Genomic DNA, 26,600 nt, shown 5'->3' on the forward strand with positions numbered 1-26,600 from the left:
GATACATACAAAACAGTTTTTCTCTCTGCAAATCAAGGAATGGATTACAACACCTTTTTTTTTTTTCTTCTTCTTCTTACGTGACAACAAATTACAGCACGCTCATTCAAAAACACACAAACATGCAACAATGCTCACAGAACTAGGTCACTCCATTGACAAAAAAAAAACAAAAAAAAACCCTGGCGCATTGGTTTAACAATGACATAAAAAGAAACTTTGAGTCACTGTGGCTGTTTGGGACTGAATGATGCTGATGATTGCCGCCATTTGAGACACAATTGCTGGCATGAAGATGTTCATTACATCGATACAGACTACTGTTAACATTGTGAGTTTTATCCACCAAATACTGCTTTTAAAAGGTTACAATTATTTGCATTTCAATGTTGAATAATAGTAATGATTCTGACCTTTGTTTCCTTCTCAGAGTGTGAAATATAGGCTTGTTAAAGGAGACATAACATGCTTTTTGTGATTTGGTATGATTTTGGATGTCTGTATTAAACATGGTTACAGTTCCAAAACTTCAGGTGAACTTATGTAAAACTACTGCCTTCAAGTCAAAGCTCAGGGTAACCACCTCAGACGCTTAGTTTGCAAAGTTAGCTGCTTACTTCCTCTTTGTGATGATGTCAAATCGTTCGTGCATGCCTACACAAAACCTAAATTCTACTCGAACATGTGCTGATGTATTTGAGAAACTTGACATTTTGAGTAAACCTTAAGAAAAAGAAGTTAAATCCTACAACTACTATTTGTTTACGTTGCCTCTGGAGTCGCAGAAAGCTGTCCAATCAGAGCAGAGTGAACTCATCAGGACGAGGACGAGGGGCCTTAAAGAGACAGGAGCAAAAAACAGCCTGTTTCAGACAGAGGCTGAACTGAGGGGCTGCATAAAGAGCCAGTATAAGATAAACAAGGAGTTTTTAACTGGAGATCATGCAAACATATTCCAGTAGAGCCCCAGAGTATAAATATAGGCATGGAAGTTTGTATAATACACCTTAAGACTAAGAGTCATAAGACATGTTCACGTAATTATGACTTTGAGTTGTTTCTTCAGTGTTATCGTCCCTCTGCATACAAAATGGGTCATTAAGAAGGAAAGTCATATTTGTAAATATTATTGTAAAACTTAAAGACGTAACCACTGTATCTTTCAATGATGATGATGATACTGTTATCCCTGCAAAAAAAATGTGTTCAACCAAAACCCAAACTTGTAGTTGTTAAGCTTACCAATTAAAGGGGAGTATCCATAGCGATGTAACCTTCTGCAGTTTACTGAAATTAGGGCTAACCTCCACTAGTCATATTAGATCAGGTCAGATCAGATCTTCAAAGGATACAGTATCCATCAATTTAACATTCAACATTTAATCTGTTTTTTTTAACAGAGTTTCTAATCACATTGTCCCATTTTGGTGAAGTTGGTGTCTAGGGCATTGCATCCATATAATAAGCAATGACATCACTTTCTATGTTCAGAAATAAAGAGATTATGCAATTTTCACTCCACTCTCTAGAGTAGAAATTGTAGGCTGTGAGACTGAGTTTATGGTAAATTATGCACATTTTTGCCTTTTTATTATTTTTATTATTATTATTATGACTGAATCAAAAGGGAGAGTTGTGTTAGTGTTAATGTGCATTTAGGCATGAAATCAGTCACTTAAAGGGAAACTTCAGCTTTTCAACCTGGACGCTACTTTACCATCATTTTGTGTCTATATGACTAATGAAGACAACAGTATTTAAAATTATTGAATGAGAGCAAATAAGTTGCAATGTAATCCTATGGGGAAATAACACCCTGTCAATGTACGTACACTAAATGTGAATGTTTTTGTAGTGTCTGACAAAATTATAAAAATGACCATACAGAAAACATCTAACCAAGCCATAGCTGAATATGTGGCTGATTTCAACAACAACTCAACTCTTGTGAGATTTCAAAATGAGACTTTTCCTTGATTACTTTGATTACTCAGTCTGGTCCTTTCTATAATGTTCAGCGTGTCAGTGGTGAAAATTAGCATTTTAATGGACGTGCAGTGGTTGCTAACTCAGTACTTGCTCAGTACTGGACCAGTTGTTGTCCTTATTAGTCACTTAGACACAAAAAGATGGGAAATATAGGGTCCAGGTTGAAAAATATCAAAATTTCCTTCTAGCAAATATGTATGCATAGTTTTATCACTCATTAATTATTGATTGAAATTTTAATTTCCTGGCTGCGCTACTTTACACTTGCACTTTCTTCTACTTTGAAAATATTATTTCCACAAAAGAACAAAATAAGACTGAATTTATCTGGTGTATGCTGGTTAAGAGTTCCATCTGTTGTGTCCCGTGCTGATTGTGTATTAGCACTGTGAACCTGCTTAGTTTAGGTTTTGTGACATATTCACCCCAGCCATAGGTCCAACATACATACATACATGGCAAACTGTCACCTAAAAACATACAAAGACACAAAAACATTTTAATTTAAAACGGGGGGTAGAAGCAGGAAGAAAAAGGACTTCATCTAAATGTCTTAGATGCCCTTCTATCAACCAAGAAATGTTCGTAGTTCATTGCTAGATCATCGAGGGACATAATGAGTCTGACATATGTGCTTCAGTAAAAAGAAAAGTTTTTAGTCAGGTTTGCACAACTTACAGTGTCCACCTCATCATGCCTCTACTACAGGCTTCTCAGTGGACAGCGGCAAAAATAAGCAGTCCAACCTGTAATAACATGGCTCTAGCTTCTACCCTTCATGAGCCCAAGTAATTCACCATCAGAAAGGGTTTTCAGCTTTTCCAGCTGAGCTGAGCCAGCAGTCTGAAGTAAAAAACAAAAAGTTCCCCTGACCATCACTTGAGCACTACCAAAATGGTCTTCCAAAATGGTTAGTTCACCTTCTCCCAATTTAGAGGGAAGTGAAAGTAAATACTAGATAGGTTTAGGTCACAAGTCAGGTGGGAACACGAGGGCCTCAGCAGCAAATTCTGCATCGTCGTCTTCGTCTTCTTCAGGAATATTCTCTGGCTCCCATGTGAAAACGTCTGAGGCATTATCTGTGAATGAACCAGATCTGTCCCAGGAACACATAACGTCACGCCGGCCCAGGGCTATGTTTTCTTTAGCTTCATCTGTCTCCTCTGTGCTGATATCTGCTCGAGCTTCTTCGACGTAGAGAGGCTCCTGGTTCTCTGTGACATCATCTTTGTCACTCTTCAGATTATCAGGCCTGCTTTCACTTGACGTTTGTGGATCTGTAGTTTCCCAGGGGCAAACCTCTGTTGCAGCCCTGTCTTGTTTTTGGACAACTGCTGGCTCTTCTGTGTCCCATGGACAAACACTTGCCCGAGCGCTATCTTGCTTTTGTAGAACTTTCGGCTGATCTGTGTCCCATGGACAAACATCTGCCCGAGCACTGTCTTGCTTTTGCAGAACTTTCGGCTGATCTGTGTCCCATGGACAAACATCTGCCCGAGCACTATCTTGCTTTTGTAGAACTTTCGGCTGATCTGTGTCCCATGGACAAACATCTGCCCGAGCACTATCTTGCTTTTGCAGAACTTTTGGTGCATCTGTGTCCCATGGACAAACATCTGCCCGAGCGCTATCTTGCTTTTGTAGAACTTTCGGCTGATCTGTGTCCCATGGACAAACATCTGCCCGAGCACTATCTTGCTTTTGCAGAACTTTTGGTGCATCTGTGTCCCATGGACAAACATCTGCCCGAGCACTATCTTGCTTTTGCAGAACTTTCGGTGCATCTGTGTCCCATGGACAAACATCTGCCCGAGCACTGTCTTGCTTTTGCAGAACTTTCGGTGCATCTGTGTCCCATGGACAAACATCTGCCCGAGCGCTATCTTGCTTTTGTAGAACTTTCGGCCCATCTGTGTCCCATGGACAAACATCTGCCCGAGCGCTATCTTGGTTTTTCTGAGCCTTTGGTTCATCTGTCTCCCACGGACAAACACCTATCCTAGTGCTGTCTTGCTGTTGAACAATTTTTGGGGCATCTGTGTCCCATGGACAAACATTTTCCCGGGAATTTCCTGTGCCTGCTTCTTCTCCCCCCGTCTCCCATGGACAAACATTGGTGTGAGCTGTATTTTGCCTTATATAACTCTCTTTGGAGGCCTCTGTCTTTCCTGGGTCTGGTCCACCAGTTTCCCAAGGACAAACATCTGCCTGTCTTTCTGTTCCTTGTGACAAAATCTTGGTAGCTACAATTTTTTCAGGCTGCTCAGTATCCCAGGGGCATACATTTACTCTTGCATCAGTAGCCTCTCTCTGTACTGATACACCTTCCACAGGCAAGACACCTTTTTGTGAGTCTTCTGGTTTGTCTTGATGTCCTGAATCCCAGGGACAAACATCTGCCTTGATAGTCATTTGTGAAGGTGAGCCTGTATTTGTTGGCTGTGTGTTTCCCTCTTCCCATGGACAAATATTTTCCAATTTAGGTGGATCTGGGAACTCCCATGGACAACTTTCTACTGTCTTGGGCACTTGTCTCTCCAAATGCATGGCAGGTGATTTTGTTTGGGGAAGTTGCTCACTTCTTAAACTTCCTTTTGGTGTACTGGGAGAGACAGCAGATTTTATAACTTCATGTAGTAAGGGCACTGTCAGCGATCCCTTTCTGCCCGAACGATTTAGGTTTTCATATACAACGTCAGCCTTGTCCTGAATATCCCACGGACAAACATTAGAATATTCATCTTGTTTCTCTGAAGTTGAGGGGTTTTCTGTAGTATCCCAGGGACATATATCTATTGTAGGTGTCAAAGACGGTTTCCGTGGATTTCTGGACAAGGTAGCATGAGCAACAACCGGAACATCTTGTGAATCCCAAGGACACATTTCACTACGACCACTTCCTTGACTTCTCACACTAGCTTGATCTTCCCATGGACATAGATTAGTTCGTTCAGATACTTGTGAATCCCAAGGGCAGACATCTGCTTTAACGCTCTGCTGCTTCCTTGGTCCCTCTCCTTGCTGTAGAGTACCAGGTCCTTCCCATGGACATATATCTGCATGAGAAATAGTACGAACTGGTGTGATTCGACTACTTCTTCTGCGAGTTGAAGGAGTCCTCGAAGTGCTGCCAGTGTCCCAGGAAGTAATACTACTACGTTTGCTGTTCTGCCTTGATAAAAACACATTTTCATATGTGCCATCTTTTTGCATATCATCCGTGTCCGAGGGATAGATGGCAGATTTGACAATCACAAGCCTTCTTGGACTTCTTTCTGAGGAATCCACAGAGGACAGTCTTACTGCATTTTGCTTCACAAGGCATGGTTTTCCATCTGTTAATGTCAAACTTCTTTTCTGAAGTGACCTCTTTTCCACGCTTGGACGTCTATTAGATGTTCCTAACCTCGGTGTTGTGGAAGCACTATCCTGACTTTTTTGTGAAACAGAATCCTCTATATTTAAATTTCCCTCCCTGCTGGACCTGCTGACTGAATCCATGGATCCCATAATTGATTTCACAGAGAGCCACTTAGTGGAGGTTGTCCGGAAGGAGAAGACACGCTGATCTTTTGTGACCTTTGGTCTTGGAGAGGCTGGCGCACTTGCTGACACAGGAGCCTGTGGTTTGGGAGAGTCAGTTTCACTCCTTTCCACTGAAGGAGTTTTTTCTACAGGTGGCAAATATTCCCAAGGACAGATCAGCGCAACTGGGGATGATGACCTTTCTTGCTCACCATCCTGGGAATTTGCATAAGTGACATGTTTCTGGTTCTTGTCCCCTGATTGTTCATGCTCTAACTCCCAAGGACAGACCTCAGCCTTGTCAAATGACTCTGACTGGAGAGCACTCCTGGTCTGGTCACTAATGGAGATGCTCTGCCTGGACTTGTTCAGCACTGTGCTGGATCTGTTCATCTTTGCTATGTTCTCCATAGAAGGGCTGTTAGTTGAAGTCAGACTCCAGGACTTATGAAGCCTGGTGTGATCGGGATGCAGAAGATTGGTATCGATTGTCAGGTTTTGGGCACTGACTGACTTACAGACCCCTGGTGGGATGTCTAAGGAGTCTGTCTCAGATCGCTGGGAGGATCTCTTTACGGAGTTGGGCTTTAAAATGGAGCCACGCCTGGAGGAGTCACGTCTGGAGGAGTCTCTTTCTCTGACATAGTGATAATCACTTTGGGACTTGCGAATGGATGGTGATCGTGACGCAATTGAACTTCTGTAACTGATACTGACAGTATCTGGGGACCTCCTAAAGGAATCAGACATATGCACACTTCTACTGCGGAAGGAACCATCTTTCTCCTCACGGCTGCACTGCCGGCTCATGCTTTCTGGTATCTCAACAATTCGTCTAATTATGGATCTCCCCAATGTACATCGAGAACTTCGCTTCTTTGACAGATGAGGGTTGTTTGCAGTCATCTTCTTGGTCTTGTGGACTTCTAACTGGGCATATAACTTCTTCAGTTCTTCCTGGTGTATATGAAGAAGGGTGGAATTGATAGAGGGATTGAGGGAATGGTGGAAATAATTGAGGAGAGGAAAAGACATGGAGAGTAACAAGTCAGAGGAAAGGTAAAAGGCACATGTGTATGTAAGAACAGCACAGTTTAGGATAAGAAAAGGGTAAAGGGTGGAGAAAGGTCATATAACATTTGTTTATTCTACTGTTGATTGTGAGTAATTACTTGTAATTTATTATTTAAATTATAATACATTTAAGATCTGTTTAAGTGAGTCTACATGTGGTCATAACTGAAATTAAGGGACATTTATATTCTTTATTTAAATGTGACATTTGGAATTTCTTCCACCTTTTGTAAATTATGTCCCAATGCAAAGTGATAACATCGTTCTGAGGGGACAAGTGAGTTTACCCGAAAGTCATCCGGGTCCACACCGGGCTCACTCCAAACAGAGTGGAAACTGCTGTTGAGGTATGAGCCGGATCGCCGCATGTCCACCTCATCTTCATACACCTCTGCTGCAATCTCCTCTTTCACAGGCTTGGACACATATAGAAACTGTGAAAAATACAGAAACATATAACTTGTAAGTAAATAAGTCACATATGTAAACAAAAATGTAGCAGAGAACATTTTCTAATGATAGCAGAACTCTATCCAAGATTAATCCAATGGGATTTTGTGATCCATTGACTCTAGTTGATGAAACTAGAGAAGGAAGGAACTGAATCTTAAGCCGTTTTCACACATGAACTTCAGACGTTATCCAGAGAATCAACCATTTAACACATGTATCACACAGCAGGAGACGGTCAGTGTCAGATACATTTTCACCTTCTGGAAATAGTCTGTTTGGTTTTCGGCAAAGGGTGCAGAAGGCACAACATAATGCTGAAGACATGTTGTGGTTGTAATTCAGCTTTTAAAGTTTTTCATCAGAAATAAAACAGCTTTACTGTTACAAGAAATGTTAACACCTGAATATGACACAACAACAGTACCTATAATACCATCACTTCAATTAATGTGATTATAAAATATGACACATACATTCTAATTCATGTACTGTGTCACCTGAATATTAGGTACAAATAGGAACAAAGAAGTGACACTGTACACTCACTACCACTGGATTTTTATGCATACTGATAACATTATTCAACAAGACTATTACTCATCTGATCAGTTGACTACCTGTTGACTAATACGACCCATTGTTCCACCATACAACTGATTTACCTTGGGGATGAAGAGCAGGGCGAGTGTCACAGTGATGGTCACATGGGTGTGTGTGAAAGACAGCAGCAGCATCCAATCAGGATGGAGAGAAGGGAAGGTAAACCTGAAGGACACAGAAAACATAAAATTGTCCGACCTCAGTGTCACGTTTGTATAATGCTGAGGGTGAGGGCATTCGTTGTTTACCGTAATAAGTGGAACATGGAGGACAGAAGTAGCTCGTTGTGGATGGCGATGCCCATGTAGCGAGGTTCGTGGAAGGCTGAGGGGACCGGTCTGACGGCAGTCCACAGAGAGCTGCCCCAGCACAGGAACAGAAGCTCCGCTGTGGCAGGAGAAAGAAAGGTAAGATTACAATGATGTCTTAAATTTATTTAAGTTTAATGGATTTCTATCATTGCTAATACTGATGAAATGCTAAATAGTGTTTAAACTGTCAACTAAGGTAGTCAGAAGTAAAACTGAAGTCAGCGAAGGACATACTTTGACAGGTGCATTCTTGTTTAATACCACTTTGGAGTATTACCATGATTTACTGATTCAGTTTTGATCTACATAAGTATTAGCATCATACACACACACACATACACAATTACAGACATTTTTAAGTGCGTTCACTTCTGATTTTATCTCTAAATAAAGTGGTTTAGATAATGAAGCTGAATTCCTGTTTACAACCTGTCTGAGCCCTGCTTCTTGCTTTGTAAGAGCTTGTAGTAGCAATGTTACATGTACACTGTTACAGTCTCAGATCTCAGCAGTTAACTTTGGTGAGTACAATTGTTATCATTATTAGAATTTATATGGAATTATGACTAAAACAACAAAAATAGGACCCAAACTGTAATCAACTTTATTTTCCAAGCTTTTTCAGGATTTTTCCATGTTGATGCTGTTTCAATCAAGTTAATAATGGCTTTTGTGTAATGAATAGTTGAGCATAATCCAAAGTCAAAATCTATGAGGAAATTGTGTTAACTTCTTAAAGTTTTATAGAATTCATTAAGATGCTCACAGAGACTCAGTTGTCTGCAGTTAGTGAACATCTTGGTTTATTTGTAACCAAATTAAATGATAAAACCAAACATTAAATAACGTTGTGGAGTGAAATGGACACTGTCTTTCTTTCAAGTGCTAAGGCTTCACTTTCGCTGCCACTTACCCACGGCCATCATGTAGTCCCAGCGGTCCAGGTAGCACAGGTTGAAGCCCTGACCATCCGTTGTGTTGGTTGTGATGAACACTGGGATGTTCCTGTCACGGTTCTGCAGGACACCCACCGTCCACGCACACAGGAACCAGCTGACCGTCATCAGCATCACTCCCAGAATCCTCAGCAAGTGGAGGCTGGACATGTAGGGCATCCTCTGGGCTGTTCGTGAGAGGAACACCTTCAGGACCCTGTGAAGAGGCAAGGATCAAGATTTGGATAATGAAGACAAAATGATGAATCAAAACATCCTCAGGGTATTTTGTACTGTAGTTAAGTATAATTTTGAGATACTTTTACTTTACTGTAGTATTTCCATGTGATGCTACTTTATACTTCAAAGGGAAATATTGTACTTTCTACTCCACTACATTTATTTGGCAGCTTTAGTTACTTTTCAGATGAAGATTTGACACAATGGTTAATATAAAAAACTTTTAAAATATAAGACATTGTTAAAGATGAAACCAGTGGATGTCTTATCAAAAAGCAGTGTGTAGTCGGCTCACATTTCAGATTTTTCCCTCCAAAGTTCTCACATGGTTCCCAACATAGGGATGGGAACCACTGGACCAAACAAGCTAACTGTATATAAAGTAGTGTAAACCAGCTCCACCTCCAGCAGCTACAACAGTAACATGCTGCTTACTTTAATACTTTAACTACATTTTGCTGCTAATACTTGCAGGACTTTTACTTGTAAAGGAGTATTTTTACATTGTTTTATTGGTATTTTTATTTCAGTAAAGCACAAGATCACATCTTCCACCACTGTTATAGGGTGAAAAAGGTGGGAAGGGCAAAAAAAGCAAAAAGCAGCAGACTTAAAGTAGAAAGATTCAAAAGACCACAGACCTTAAAATCAAAACAAATCTGAGAATAACAAATTAACTAGTCTGATTATCTTAAAACCGGTTGTGTTTTTCCAAGATTCAACAAGCAGGTTTGAACATGTTTCAATTTGATATATGTTTAGTTTCTATAACTGCAAAAACGTATTGATTAAAACATTTGATATTTTCTGTGCAGCCCGAAAAAGGAATTACTGGTCTATATTTAAGACACAAATATTAATTTTTATGAAGTTGATAGAGATTTGATTTTTTGTTTAATGTCAACTGACTGTAGATCATAACATTTATGTCTGTCACCACTCAAAGCGCTTTACATCACATGTCATATTACCCTTTCACACACATTCATACACTGATGGCAGGGGCTACCACGCAGGGTGCCAACCTGCTCATCAGGGGGAATTTAACCATTCATTCACATTCATACACCGTTGGCACAGCAACGGGAGCAATTTGGGGTTAAGTGTCTTGCCCAAGGACACGTCGACATATGGATTGGAGGAGCTGGGAATCGAACCACCAATCTTCCAATTGGAGGACGACGGCTCTACCTCCTGCCCACAGCCGCCCCATAATAAGAAATAAATAATATAAGGTAGTGTTACAGAAAAATAAAAGTAAAGAGTAAATCTGCCCAAACCTACCTGTACATTTTCAGTGTGACGGTGCCGTAGACGATGGAGAAGCCCAACATTCGGACCCAACGGAGCAGGATACACCTGAAGGTGCTCGGCCTGAAGTACATGATGAAGACCTGCAGAGCACAGAGACGATGAAGCCAAACAGCAACAGTGTCGACAACAAACTGCTATAACTGTGCCTTTTCTAGATTTTGTCTTTACTCTTTTATTGCATATAAACTGAATATTTTGCTGCTGTGCTCACTTGTTTGTTGTTTTCTGACAGTTGTTTTCATCTGATTATGTTGTTTGTATTTCCGTCTCTCTTTTTTAATCTCTCTCTTTTAATCTCAACAAGATTTTTTGGCTGTTTAAATAAATGAAAAGGAAAAATAAAATATAATTATTATAGCTAAATAAATCTATTACTACTACTAACAGACAGTAGAAAGAGAAAAGTCCAAAAACTTAAAACAGGTTTGTTCAGTTTGCCTTTAGACTACTATCAGTACAACAACTACTACTATAGATCCTTCTGCTGATACTATAGCTATGACTTTGGTTGACTCTGTTAAAACTACGAGCAGTACAGATACTGCTGGCACCAGCACTAATACTGCCTACTACTACTAACATTACTACAAGTGAAACTGCTGCTGACACCACAAATTTCACCATCATACTACAGACAGTTTTCCTGCATATGAATAATATTAAAACATGTCATATCAGCTCGAAAAGACTCATGTTTGATTTTCCTTTTTATTTTCATTCTTAATACTTTCAGTCACATCCAACAACAGGTTGCTGCGTTCAGTATGAAACAGCGTCTGTAGAGTGGATGACTGTAATCCAGGAATTAAGCTCATTCCACTGTGACAGTCAGTGTCAGTCACTCTGGATAAGAGCATCAACTAAAGCCTAAAATGTGAATGCAAATACTCGCCGCTGTGTTCAAACCACTCATAAAGGATAAACTGCTCAGATTGAATACATATAGAATCAGAGACAATGTGCGGACGTCGGAGGAAGACGGTTTTAATCAGCAGAAATGGGCTACCCTTGGGATCTTTGTTATGGGCGTGACTTAACTAGAGGAAGAAGTAATCTGATTGGTTGAGGTAAACCTACTGATAGTGGGTGGAGCCCAATAACCTCAATGGAAATGGGAGGAATGGTGCTCTTTAGGTTTTGTAGGTTTGGTAGTTCATTTGTTAGTTTAACTGATATTTTAATATAATGAATACAATAAACTGACTAAATGAACGATCAAGTTCCTATAATTTATATTTAGCACCACTACCAGGCAGTGTTGGGCAGTGGTGGAAAGTAACTACAGGTAAGTACATTTAATCAAGTACTGCCTAAGTACAATTTTGAGGTACTTGTACTTTACATTTGAAAAAAGTCATGACATTACTTTACTTACTACTCAACAGCAATTAATTCATTAATGTCAATCAGTCAGTTTTTATTTATATAGCGCCAAATCACAGAAAAAGTAATCTCAAGGCTCTTTACACATAGGGCAGGTCTAAACCGTATTCTTATAACAGCAATAAGTCTAAGTCATTCCATTACTCATATATAACCCTTGTTACCGCCAAAAGTGCTGTTAAAACAACTTGAAAACCTCCCCACCCACATTATGTCTTCTGTGTTCAACACATGTTAGAAAAGAAAAGGAGATGTTGTGTTTTAATAACCATCCAGCTGAAATGTTAACTGTCCATCAACAGCCATCTTAACATTAGCCACAGTGACATTTCTCCTCTATTGGTGGAACCAGAGTGCCATGCCACTGTTCTGTCAAACCCCAATCCCAATTATTGTAATGAAAGAACTTTTTTCATTTTTTTGATGACATTAAGATATTTAAGGAGATAAAATACAGGAATTCACAATATTCACAATAAACAGAAATGAGAGGGAAACTTGGGGGGAAAAAACAATGTTGTGTATCAGAGGTATATTTTTTTCTGTTGTCCTATCCTGTCATATCATCTCTCAACCTCGGAGAATAATCCATTGACCCCTTTTAGAGGTTCTGACCCCAAGGTTGAGAACCACTGCTGTTACAGTGTGGCACATGGCTCTAACATCAGTTCCTTAACTTTAGCGATCCCCTGATCTTTCCTGTAGTGCCACCAGCAATTTTTACAAGATTGACCAGAGCTTCATTGTCTCCACAGGATGAATCTTCCCTTAACTTTTTAAACTCAGGATCACCTATACTTATTTTCACTTTGCTTGTAGAATTGGATGAGTTACCTTTCAAATGAAACCAGGGTTGTGAACAGTAATTTTGAGTACAGTCTTCTTGGGTTTGTGCACAGAAATGGGTAAAAACCTGGTAAGAGGTAAAACCAATAAGTTCATTTAAAGGAATATTACAATTTAAATATTTTAGCTATCAAATACTTACTCCCTGTAACCTTGTAATGCATCCCTAAAAAGTAGCAGCCTGGTGAAGACAGCAGCTGTACTACACTTGGATTCAGAGCTACATTGATCTAAATGTTTAGTATTTTCCATATAATCATCATAAAATCACAAAATGCACTTTTACCAGCAGAGATTTAGAGTAATTATGAGATGACAGTGTGACACACAAGTTGTCTGTTTTTAGCTATGACAAAGGATTAAATGTTGGGATTTCATATTGATTCTGGGTCTTGAGGAGAACGAAAGCTACAAACCCAAGCTCTGTTCATACATGACACATGACCTTTCTCAGCAGGTTATTCATCTTGTCTACTAAATACAAACTACGGGGAACAAGGGACAAAACATATTGGCAGGTTGGATAATAAGGACACCTCACAGTAGGAGTGTCCTAAATACTCACGCAGGCTGCCAAAATATTGGATTTTTAAAAATCTATTTTCCAGTTCAATGGCTGTTAATCCTCCTAGTTGAGTTGCCAATATTTTACAAATCACAGAAAACCCTACAAAGGGAGTATAATGATTTATATTCACCACGACTTCCTTCACTGGCAAAAAAAAGTTTTGATAGTACCACACGAGGACATCATAACTTTTAATGTGCTTTATCCACAAATTCTGCTGCCTTTGTTGCGTGAGAGTTGTATTACATTTTATTTGGTATTAAGCCCAAATGATGCTAAATACTCTTAGACTGAAAAGCAATTTCAGCTCCAGGTCCTATTAATGTGACACATATTAAAAAAATAAAGGATATAAGTGGCATTTATGGGTTAAAATGAATGTGGGGCAGCAGCTTTAGTGAAGAATAGGCTTTTGTATTTGTTCAAGCTGGTGTGAATGTGTGCACACTGCATAGCCAGCAGAAATACGACGTTGCTCTCTTCAATCCTTTTGATTGATGATATCAATGTTAAAGCTTTTTGTGATTTTCTGTTATTTATATACTGTTATGATGTCATTTTGTATGCTAAACATGGTCATAGTTCAGAAACCTGGTATGAACATATGTAAAAATGCTGCATCAGGAGGGGAGCCTCAAAGAGTCAGGAGCTAAAACAACCTGTTTCAGACAGAGGCTGAACTGGGGGGTTACATAAAGGACCAGTATAAATAAATAAGGAGTTTTTAACTGGCTTAGGGTTAGGGTTAGAAAACAGATTCCAGTAGAGCCCCTCATTAACTAACTATAAAAATAAAAATGAATGCACAGAGTAGAAGTTTCAGCAGTATAGCCATCCATCCTGTACACACCAAACAACACATCCACCAGGTCACCTGTTTGTAGATCAAATGGACACCGACCGACTGCAATGAAGCCCCACTGAGATGACAGAGTGACCCGTGACCTTTCTTCTGAGACTTTATGGTTTCAGAACTACTGTCAGTCACGTGGGCTGCAGTTCACCTTTAAATTTCACCAAAGCCCTTTCTTACACTTTGAATATACCATCTAACATCTTCTTCAGTCTCTTAAAGTAACAGCTTTTTGACAGTTGTGTCAATCATGTCTTGAGGGGGCAACGGCAGGTTGCTGTATATGGTGTTATGCTCTTTCCATAATGGTTCTGTCATAATTGAATAAAAACATTAGAAAACATTTATATATCATCAGTCTCTGCTGCCATAAGACCGATCCATTAAGACGTTCACACATCACATTAGACAAATGATCAATGACTGCCTGTACAGCACCAGCTCTGCACACACACACTGAATCACATCAGAGTCAGCAGGACGGGCTCACATCAACCAACACTTTCAGATAAATGGATAAAAAGTCATGGTTGGCGTTTCTTAATCGCTCTTTAATTGGTAAAATAAATCTAAAGATTGATTGATAATCTATCACTGGAGCAGAGAGATGTTATGAAAACTCACCTACCTCATTTCCACTTACACACACACACACCCTCACCCCATTCACCCTCCCACAAATTGTCCATTATAATATAATCTGCGGCGCTGTGCTGTGCAGTGATCTGTAAAGAGTCTCTAATCTGCGACACACTCAGCCAGCCTGCTCGGTCAGACACTCACCGGGAAGTAGAGGAGCAGAGAGCCAAACAAGATCGTCTCCAGCAGCAGGAGGCCGGACGCTCGGATCCTCTGAGGACGGAGGAGATGAAGAGAAAGCACAGTTAGAAAGTTATAAGAAGTTATGTTGTTGGTCCCTTCTTAATGTACTTACAAAGTAAGTGACGGAGAACAAAATCCACAGTCCTCCTTCTGTTAAAAAATGTATTCAAAAGTGGATCTGGAGCTAATATGAAGCCTCAGCGTCCAAATGAGTCAAATCAAGTCTTCTATGTTTCAACGTTACAGTGTTCTTAGAGCCAAAGTCTCTTTTTGTTACTATACTTCCACCACAGCTCAACAGGAAACACAAAGAGGGAAAAGACATAATATACCTGAAATTACAAAACTAACCAGAATAACCATCATTAATTGACTAAATAATGACTTTAGCTTCGTATAATCACATATTTCCCTCTTATTGTTACACTACTTAGTGTCTGTGTTTGATTGACAGCAGCTGGCAGGCTACTGATGCTACACCGTACAGATCAGAGACAAAGTGAACAAACTGCTGTAGCTAAAAGTCATGTATGGACAGTGTGTCACTAACAGAGGACCAAACCAGCACCTTATGGGTCCAAAGTTACATTAGCAGGTACATGTACATGCTGTTTAATGTGCTGCAGCTGAGCAACTAATTTGCTATCTAGTCTGCAAATTGACTTTTCCCTGGTAAATGTTTGTTTGGTGGCTCATTCAACAAGCTAAGGTGCATGACAAGACAATGGAGGACAACTCTTACAGTTTTTAATTGCTACATTTACTGTTTTTATTCAGTATTTATTATTGTGTGGGTGTGTTTTTAACTTGCAGCACTTTTACAAGAGTAGCACCCCAAATTTCATTGTATGGTTTTTAACATTATACTGTGACAATAAAGGAAATCTGATGTCTTCTGAAGACGTGTTCATGTAAATTAGATAAGAAAGAGACTTTAGCAGGAAAGCTAATGCAGGTTGTTGTTTAGAGTCTGTCTCTCTTGTGTTGTGTATCAGGATGCAATCAGGCTTAGTGTGACCGTTGGTTCTGCCTATGACAGAATGAAGTGTTATCACTTCATAGAAGATTTGGTTTGTTGTATAGAAATAAGAACTCCAGTTACATAAGCAGAACAGTATTTAATCAAAATGATCAACATCCTGATTAATAATTAAATAATTTAAAATTCTCCCTTTTGGTTTGTTTTTTCCCTCAAAGAAGAAAATAGGACACGTGATTAACATAAACGCTGTAGTAGACAAAAAAGGCTTTTAATTTCAGTTGGACTTTAACAATGATATAAAAAGACAAAAAACATACAGAGCATAATTTATAACAACATGTGTCATGGCTGGACCACCTTACTGACCTCTCCCCGTCTAAACCCCATCCATACAAAGACCCTACCCCTAAGCCAAAAGACCTCACTCACCCGGTTCCTACGATGCTGGTAGGCCACCAGCATACTGACAAAGATGAGGAGCATGAAGATGCCTTGGACGGCCAGCACGCCGGCCCTCAGAAGCCAGTCTTCTTGCACCCAGCAGGGGGTGCCATCCTGACAACTCTTACAGCCTGGCCAGCATGGAAGACAGATGGGCATCGCCGGGAAACACAGAGTGCTGCTCTCACTCTCGTTCACAGGTCCGCCATCTGCATCACACACAGACACATGTATCTACACCTACACAAAAACCCATTTAAGATCTCATGTAAATGTGACTTACATCTCCAAACCTACATACAGAACATTGTCATATCCTGTTATAGCTCATGTTTTATTTTGAAGTTGTTCTCCCTTTGTGTATTTTGTTAGTTTTACTTCCTGTGTTTCCCCTGCTTTAGTTGATTGCCTCGTGTTTCACCTGTCTTGTTTCACTCACCTGTGTCTTGTTTAGTTATTACCCCATGTCTATATAGGTTTTGGTTTTCAGTTCAGTTTTTGTCCGAGTCTCTCTGTTAGTGCGATGTTTTGTCCTGTGTAGTTTTTGTACCGAGTTATTTTGCCAGTGTTGCCTGTGTTTTTCTTTTGAGGTGTTTATTCTTGCTTTTAGCCAATAAAGTGCCCTTTTTGTCTGAGACTGTCTGCCTTTTTGGGTCCATCTGTGCTACTTACTGTGATAGAACATACAGCAGCATGAATCATGAAAATCATCATAAAATATCTCTAAAAGTTCATCTTTGTTTAAATATCCCTAAAGATGCAGAAGTGGGATAAGAGTATATTTTTGCCCAACACCCCAAAATCTGGGTGGTTTCTGGCTTGAAAATAAATATAAGGGTTAAGAGGTGGGAAGCTAGTGAGGGATCGTGTCCATGTTGCCACAGTAGCAGCTCTTACAGGGTGCCATCTGCACTGATGAGAACTGGGAACTACTCAGTGGCGGTTGGGAAAAGTACCATACATGTCTTTACAGTAACTGGTGTCAATTCATCAAGTACATGTTGAGATATTACACTGGATAAGTGAAAACTCTGACTTGTTGGTGATGCCTCATGACAGACAGTCAAAAGAAAACTTATCCATCCAGTAGTTCATATTTTGATGAAAGTAAAAATGTCTATCTCATGTTGTGCTAGAGAATCACCAAAGTCAACAGGATTCATTCTCTTCGGACTTTGAATGTCCGAAGAGGAACCCTAACCCTAACCCTAACTTCATGTCAATCCATTTATGAGTTGATGAGATATTTCAAACTGGAACAAAGTGGTTGACCAACACCGCCATCCATTGAGTCATGTCTGAATCTTGGGTTTGACTAAATGGACAGTAATCAGTCTACAGAACTTAAAAGACCAAATGTTGAAGTAACCTCATGAGAACTGAAGCTTTCTATTGGTTAGTTATTAATTTAGTTAGTTATACTTAGTTTTTCAACCAGCTGTGGTCTGAGATTGACTTACCTGGGTCCTGAATGACTATGTCAGGGTTGTAGTATCCCTCTCTACAGCGGCAGCAGTATTGACCCAGCCGAAAGCCCTGGCCTGGAACTGGTACACACTGGAAGAAACAGAAAGAGAATTCAGCTTAAGTGTCTTATTGTTGTCATGTTATTTTACGTTTTCACTTCTTATCCTTTGAGGAATAACAATAGGAACAAATAGTTAATAAAATGCTCAATTGTTAGTTTTCTTTCTATTTCTATTGTTTATGTTTTTATTATATTATATATTATATTATATATAGCATTATTTGGGGGAATGTTTGCCTCTATTAGAGCAATAGAGTAGAGATGATAGATGACATGAAAGACATGTAACAAAGGTCACCAGTCTGGCTCCCTAACTTCTTTTGTCTGCTTTATTGATGAATACTTTTTTGAAACTTCTCTCAATTTGCTTTACTGTTTATATTGGTTTACTGTAATTATCAGCTTGTTAATCATCTCAAAAGCTTTTTGAACATTACTAACCTGCACAAATGGTGTTAAATATTTGATTGATTGATGATCAGACATGGTGGCACCTACATTACAATCGTACGATAAAAATGCCAAATTACACAATGCCTAAAATAACCAAATAGGAGTGTCTGATGTCCTGAACACGTCAACAGCAGCAGACCGCAGATGGTCTGGGTGGTCTCAGGTCTGTGGTCTTAACGTTTAACTGTGAGATGCTTTTTCTGCCAGCGCTGTGAAGCTCATAGTACCTGAGTGAATAAAGGTTAAAAACAGGGTCACATTACTCTCTCTCTCACTCTATTTCCCTCTGATGCTAGATTCAATTTAGCCAGTCGGAAGAGATAACCACGCAAACACAAACACACACACACACACACACACACACACACACACACACACACACACACTTGGATGCTCTGTGTGTTAATCTAAGTTAAAAGCTAAATGGACACATAAAACCTCCACTGAGAGCATTATCCTTTTCTAGAGAAATCCCGTCCCAAACACACACACACACACACACACACTCAAACACAAACATACACACAAACACACACACTGGCCTCACATATATATATATATACAAACCCACAACCGTTATCAGATGCTCAAAGACCTAATGGCATGGGCTGAACATTAATGTGATATGGATTAAACACAACGGTCAACTTAATTCTCTTCACGGCCGCTCGATCTCGATTCAACAGAGCGTCGTAGTAAATCATTGGATTCAATCATCTGTCATGTTTAAGTTTAAACCACGGGTCAGAACGTCACTGCAAACATTTTACAGTTTCATGGCTGCCTCGAATCCTGTTGTTTACATCAAAAGATTACAAAAAATATTACTTGAGCCAAACATTATATTTAGCATCAAACCTGAGTCTTGCATCTGTTCTTATGTCTGAATAACTGCTGCATATTTTCATGTTAAGGTGGTTTCTGCTGACATCTCTACAATCTGAAATTCTTCCACCTTTACATATATTATACATGCATATTATACATACATGTATTTAGATGTTGAAACATTACTGATTCTGAAGTGGTTTTGTATTAATTTAAGAAATATAAACTCTTTAATCAGTCAGCTCTTGTAACCGAATGTCTGATTGTACTTTCACTGTTTTCAGCACATATTCTGCTGACTCTAAAGTATGCAAAAGCTTTAGCAAACAGTTCATTATCAGTGGAAAGTACAAACTAGTACAAACTAGTTTTATATTGTTGCAAAAGGAATGAAAGGGTGTGAAATCTAAATTGAAGATTCCCCCAAGACATGTTTTAATATGTATAAAAATACTTTGTGTCTGACATAATTTAATAAAAAAAGATATAAATACCTAGTCCTTAAAATTACATCAAATGAGCACCCCAGTAGTTGAACTGCATATGCTGCTTGACCACAACTTCCAAGGTTTGATCATCGGGTCAAATGTGACCCAGTAGGCCCAACAGGCATTAACTCAAAAACGAGTTATAATTTCATTGAACTCATTCATTGAGGTCTATTGACCATAATTTCCAAAAGAATGAATAAAACCTGTGCTTATAAATTGGAATGGAGTTGGCTAAAAAGGACTTACATGTAATTGGATGATAATTTATACCGTATGTTTTATAAACAGTCAAACCAGACCGGGTCCATTTTGACCCAAGATCCGAAAAATGTTGCATGGTCAATAGCAAGACAACAGGAGGTTTAAACAAATATCTTCAATGTCAAAAATGGAACTGACTCATGTCTAGGGCTGGATATCGGTACTCGATTTAAGGTATCAACGGCAGCATTCTTCGTTTTAATGCAACATGTGATTGGCCCACTGTCACAGCAGCTACAACCTGCCTGTGGTGGTGAAGTCGCAATTTAATGCTTCTGTTCACATGATGGGTATCGAATAAAATACTCAATTGGTATTGTATCACTTTAAGGGTATTTGGATTGGTACTGGTATCGTAATTTTTTAAATGATACCCAGCCTCCTTCACAGTAAAGTCCATTCTCAGTGTTTGTGAACTGGAGGGTTCAGGCTTCCACATCACACTTGTGTAAATTGCGGAGGAGATGCAAGGAGACATGACAACACAGGATATGAGACGATATGGGATGTGATGTGAAGACGAGAAGAAACCAAACAAGACATGTTAAGAAAGGACAGGACCAAACAGGACAGGAGAAAGCAGGCGACCCAGTACCGGCTCAGCTCAGCCAATGGGTTTGAATCCTCTAAGTCAGGTAAGACAGGACGGGACAAAGGGTGCCTTCTGGATTTGGGGATTTTTAGGACTGTTCTCCTTTTATGTTTCAGACCTCTGTGAGTGTGATGCATAAAGGGGAAGTATGTCAGCAGGCTGGATTATCGCCATAATCCATCAGATCATCCCGCAACCCGCCACCCAGCACTGCCATCTTTAAATAGACGACTGAGATGAGAGGTAGAGGATTGGGTCTGAACAGACAGGCCGGCAGGGAAAAGGGAGACTACCGCAGAAAGAGAGAGGTAGGGGTCGAGGGGGGTTGGTGATGGGGCAGCAGACAGAAGAGTGGAAGTGTGAACGGGTGAAAGCTTGAGCGAAGGATAAAAGGCAAAAAACTAAGGGCTTAAACCATTTTGAGAGGTCGCAAACAGTTTAGAGTGTATTTTTGTGACGTAACTAAAAGTCAGAAACATGACCGTTTAAACAGCTTGTCCAAAGTTGAGACGGTATTTACATGTAGTGGGAGTAAACTGAGTTGTGGTGCATCTACACAGATTCTGGCAACACGTCCAATATGTTGAGACTACATGTTCTGATATGATCTGGAGCTTTTGTTGGCACATCACAATCTTCATCAGTTTGTCCAATTGTCAAAGAAGTGTAGATGTTCATATTTATGTTTTTTTCTGAGTGCTTTCAGAACTTTTTTAAGTTATCCAAAGTCTGATATCTCTTGTTCCTCTGTGTCATAAACCTCCACTATTGTACAAAAATGATCAATGAACCATTATCAATGTAGTACAAAAGTAAAGAGGTTGTGATATGTACCACAACAAGCTAGTGAAGCTAACAGAACAGTGTTACTGCACATGCTCAGTGTGTCTGCTTTACACAGAACTACTCTCCTGAGACTAAAAATCAAATATTATTAGTCTTTGTAGCCATTTCTTACCAAACTAAGATACATCAGGCTTTGGATAAACACACAATACTAGTTAGTAGATCAGTTAATTGTTGATTTGGCTCTGCTCGGGAGATTTGTTGACAATAAGAAAAAAATTTGAAAATTGCAATCCATATCCTGTAAAGACTTCTTTCCATCAACAGAACATCAACAGTTGTATTCTTTAAAAAGATCACAAAAATAATCATCTCAAGTTTGGACAACTCTTCTATTCAGCCACTCTTTTAAAAAAAGTTCGTAATGAGGAAAGTTTGACCTAAAATGTCAGACTGAATTGCCATTTTCTCCTTCGTGTCAGTCGGTACAGAAGTTATGGTAGCAGTAACTAGAAGTGGTTACCTTCATGTTTTTCCCAAAGATTGTAAGAAGCTGTGCATTTATATGGATCACTGATGTCATACATGCATGTCACCATTTTTGTGGTAATGTTTCTTTCTCTGTACAGTACATTGTGCATGTAGCCGGGTAGTTAGCTTTTATTAAATATGATGTTACTATCATTTGCTCTGATTAGTTGTACAATAGACAGAAATAGCTTTCAGTAGGCAAAACATCAGGCATCTGTTCTAACAAGAAACTACTACTGTCTCACATTTAGGAGATGTTTCTAAAAGGAAATCGAATGTTTTACTTAAACATTTTTAATTCATAATCAAACCTGTCTCCATCACTGGAAGCAGAAAGAGTTAAGCCAAAAATGATTGTTGTTTCATCTGAATAATTAACAGATGAGGTCATTAGGCTGGAAGTGATTTGGTATTGCATAAAAAGGGGGCACCCTGCTGGCTCATTAATCTAAGGTACAGTACAGTATGTACTATGAAGTCACCGTCAGGAGAACTAACCCTAACCCTAACTCAGGCCCAACTTTATGACATATCATTCCCTATTTTCTTCAACTTTCAACAATCAATCTTTTACAATGAATCCCTAAAAGAGAAAATATAGGAAATTACCCTGTGAGATTTAAACCTGATGCTGTGTGGGACAGTTTTATTAACGATGATAATACTCACTTCTCAGGTGAGGCAACACTTCCACGCTGTTTGTTGGACATACTTTAAATATCTACAATCAAGTCCCTTCAACTCTCTATGGATAACCTTGACGTGGATGACTGATGATCTTCATAGACAAGTACCTCGGCATTCACCTGGACAACACCTTCCGCTGGAAGGCCCTTGATGAAAGTTTGAGTTCTCGTTTACAGCAGAGATTATACTTTTTACACAGGCGTGCCTGGGGTGGATCAAAGGATTGTGTTTTTATTCTATCATAGTCAGGTTTGGGATGACAGCATGGTATGGCAGTGTCTCAGTAGACTTAAAATTTAAGCTTGCTGATCTCGTACAGACTGACATGAAGGTGATGAGGAGAAATGAACACCAGTCCCTGTAGTAAACATATGAGCAGTCTGTTCTCAGGCAAGCACAGAGAGTAGTGTCTGATCCATCTCATATTCTTACCCTCTGGAAGACGATACAGAGTACCTCAATGTAAACGCCAACGTTTTAAAAACTCAGTGGCGCCTATCTGACTTATGATTTGAAATGTGCCTTCAAGCTGCAGGGTTCTGCATTAGATTCATGATATGACAGGAGAGGTTGTGTAATAGATTTTTGATATGAGACAAGGGATTGTGCAATAGATTCATGGTATGACGTGAGGGGGTTGTGTAATATGTTGCCGGTTCTCATCGCCGGTTGTGTAATATGTGCAATTAATGTAATGCAATTAATGCAATGTGCAACAGTATATGTAATTGGTGGTTGTGATGTGTTGCAGTATGTGTTGCTTTGTTAATGTGTTGTTTGTTTTATACTAGAACTGCTATGGAGGGATCTGCATGATAAGACGATACGGCATATGCCATGCACACATAACATATGACATAATCAGATCAACCTGCTTGTGGGGCTGAATACAAAGTTCTAGGATCACCAAAATCCTTAAGATTCATTGTCTGGGGACATTTTAAAACCACACCAAATTTTATGATAATCCATCCAGTAGTTGCTGATATATTTCAGTCTGACTGACCAACCGACCTCAGAGTCCCTCCTGTAGCATAACAAACACATAAAGATGGCTACGTGGAGCTGCTGATCAGTGCTGGACTTAAATCTGCCACTCGTGTTTTTGTCCTGTAGCCTTAACCTTTCACCACATTTAATTCAGCTATCTAGAAATCTCTCCAATAGTTTTAGAGATATTCTGCTAAATAACAAACAAACATAACCTCTCCAGCAGAGGCAATAAACCAGCTAATTGTGTGACTATAGTTATTAATCATTGGTTCCTCTGTAGCTGGGCAGTGGGATCCTAAACAGACTAAATCAGGGGTGTCAAACTTGTTTAAGTTTAAGGGCCACAAACAGCCCAATTTGATCTCAAGTGGGCCAGATCAATATAACAATTATATAATAATCTATGAATAATATATAGGATGTAATATATATTCTAACTTTACTATAATAAACCATCTATTGACAAAAAAGATGAACAGCCTGGGATGTCTTAAGAAAGATTAGTGCAATTTCAACAATCTTGTGTCTCAGTGTGAGCCTTGAACACTGCTTTGTTTTATTGATGCTTATCACAGAACAAGCTTATTCACAAAGATAAATCATCTCAAACAGACTTTCTGCAGGCAGGGCTGTCAGTTTGGGGGTTTCCCTGGTAAGAGATGCTGATAAAATGTCAGTTAAAAAAAGCTAAATAGTCAACAAAAATGTCAAATGTTTTCTTTTTTGGTTTAGTATTTCATTTACCTCCATGGTGGTGCGGTTGCACTGGTGTGTATCACCAAACCAGCTGTTGCCTGTTGTACATTGGTCCAAGTCGATGCCCTGAATGTTGACATCCACGCGAACCACACCTCTGTACGGGAACACACACACATTCACACAAACACAAACACACACACACGCACACGCACACACACACACACACACACACACACACACACACAAATATGTGTCTGAGAGGAGAATCAAGAGTGGCTCCGAAAAGACATTTCATCTATAAAAACCTGCATGGCCTTTAAGTGGATTCCCTTTTAAATATCAGATTTAATTAAACTCTGCTGATTCAAAACACTTTTTATTATTCCAAATGGTTACAAAACTTTTCTCCAGAGTGCCACAGGAAAGGTCACAGGGGCCAACACAGAACTAGAAAGGATGGTGAAGTACAAATACCACTGTAATCAGTTTCAAAGCTCCGACCCGTTTAAAGGGACTTACAGATAAAAGGGTTTATTTTTAGACTTGCAACCAAGTATTTCTAAAATGCTTTTCTAATATTAATGATGTTTTATTAGCAGGAAAAAGGAAAAAGCTTGACGCAACTTCAGTGAAAAGCTTGAAATTTAGCCAAAATGGAGTCACAGTTTTAAAAGCTTCACAATGTAGTCAATAAATAATGAGTTTCCCACCAAAATGTTGCATTCAAACAACTGAGTCATCCTAAACTCAGACAGTATCTGCTAAGACCAATTCTACACATTATTGACACATATTGGACAGCAGTATATTGCCTATCCAATACAACACTTCATGCAAATAACAGTTTCTTTAGTTGTATTCCTGCTTATCTCAGCTTGTTGACAACACAGCCGGTACACTCTTGTTTGTCCATGTGACACTATCAATACCAACGACCCAAGACCGCCTGAAATTGGTCACATAATCACTTCCAACTTCACCTTCCACCTAAATTTTGAGCATGAGACACCTTCTCTGGACTTGTAGTAGTGTGTCTAAGTGTGTGTGTGTGTTTAGGCCCTTACCTGAACTCAGGTGTCAGGTCAGGTTTGAGGCCATAGAAGGACGTGGACAGGGTGAGCATCCAGTTGGGCAAGAATCGTCCATCTTCACATTCCAGGAAGGGGGCACTGGCCCAACGCACCCCACTGCGATTGGTCACATAGCTGTCGCCCTGCCCCCACTTGGGCGTGTCCAAGGTGCTGAGGTCATTGAGGAGCACCCGCTTGGACAGGCCTGCCAGCGGCTGGTTTGACTCTGGGAATTTAAAGCTTCTGAACCAGCTGTCATCAGGGGCCGGTGCCGGAGGATGCAGCATATCCCACGCCTTGGATAAGTCCTGGAGTATGATGGTCTGAACCTTGGCTGTGGGGTTTCGGGTGGCGTGGAGCACCAGCTGTGGCACCAGAGCAGCTGGGTCAGCATCAAAGGTGAACAGGGCATGCTGGATGAGCACGTCGGCCTCCAGGAGAGCACGGACCAGAGCGTGGTACCACTCCATGTCCTCCTCAACCGTGCTCTCACGCAGGTCACTGGCCTGGAAGATCATGTTGAGGAAGTTGGCGGTGTTGGCCACAGCATCCATTGCTGGCCTGAGAGGGACACTGAAGCTGCTGGGCAGGGGTCCGGTCTGCTTTATTAGGCTGTACGTCCGTGAGCAGCGGGCCTCTTCCAGTGTGGAAGGGTCTCCAGTGTATAAAAAGGTCTCAGCTGGTGACCAATCATCCTCCTCTGCGGGAGCTTGTGAAGGCGTCACAGCAAACTCAGAAGGCTCAGGGGGGCTGGAGGGAGTGGTGGGGTTGCTGGAGGGGTTGCTGGAGGGAGTGGTGGAGGGGTTGGTGGAGTTGTCTGAAGTCTCTGTGCTGTTTGATAAAGAGTCAGTGCTGTTATCCGCCTCCGCTGTGACTCCTGATGCGAATTCTGGAGTCACCTGTGCTGTGAGGAGGGATGGGAGCAGAGGAAGAAGAAGAAGCCAAACAGGTCCCATCCTGGATTCACTGTGGTGAAGAGGAGGAGGAGGAAGAGGAGGGGGTCACACACCTACTACACCGTCTCAGTTTGGCTCTTGGGCCCTTTGTATTTCCTTTGAGGAGAAAGAAATGTCACATGTTGGCGGAGGTTTGGACTTTAGAGGCTCCGCAGCAGCAGCAGGTGTCTCACTCAGACTGGGAGCGCACGGCTCCATCTAGGCGACGCACGGTCACATGCACGCGCCCTCATGCACTCGCACACGCACTTACATGAAGCTATCATTAAACCTGCATGTCCTCGGTGGTGCTGCTGGAGGTGGTGGGAGGCGGAGGACGCAGGGGGCATTCCCCGCATCTCCGCAGTCCGTCCGGTGTCTACAGCCTGCGGTCCACCCAGTCCCCGTTT

General features: G+C 40.3%; 1 protein-coding gene across 1 annotated transcript; it reads right to left on the reverse strand.

Annotated features, from left to right (window-relative positions):
• Window positions 1-2,958: 2,958 nt before the first annotated feature.
• On the reverse strand, window positions 2,959-26,211 carry gpr179 (G protein-coupled receptor 179). Its single transcript, XM_053330974.1, has 12 exons — window positions 25,250-26,211; window positions 24,231-24,339; window positions 17,797-17,893; window positions 16,325-16,545; window positions 14,875-14,943; window positions 10,412-10,521; window positions 8,866-9,104; window positions 7,890-8,028; window positions 7,704-7,806; window positions 6,876-7,022; window positions 4,200-6,471; window positions 2,959-3,707 (listed from the first exon to the last, which is right to left on the reverse strand). Exons 1-12 carry the CDS (start codon window positions 26,209-26,211, stop codon window positions 2,959-2,961), a joined length of 5,217 nt encoding a protein of 1,738 aa, XP_053186949.1.
• Between the last annotated feature and the right edge of the window lie 389 nt (window positions 26,212-26,600).

Source organism: Scomber japonicus, chromosome 2, assembly GCF_027409825.1.
Source record: "Scomber japonicus isolate fScoJap1 chromosome 2, fScoJap1.pri, whole genome shotgun sequence".
Classification (NCBI taxonomy): Eukaryota; Metazoa; Chordata; class Actinopteri; order Scombriformes; family Scombridae; genus Scomber; species Scomber japonicus.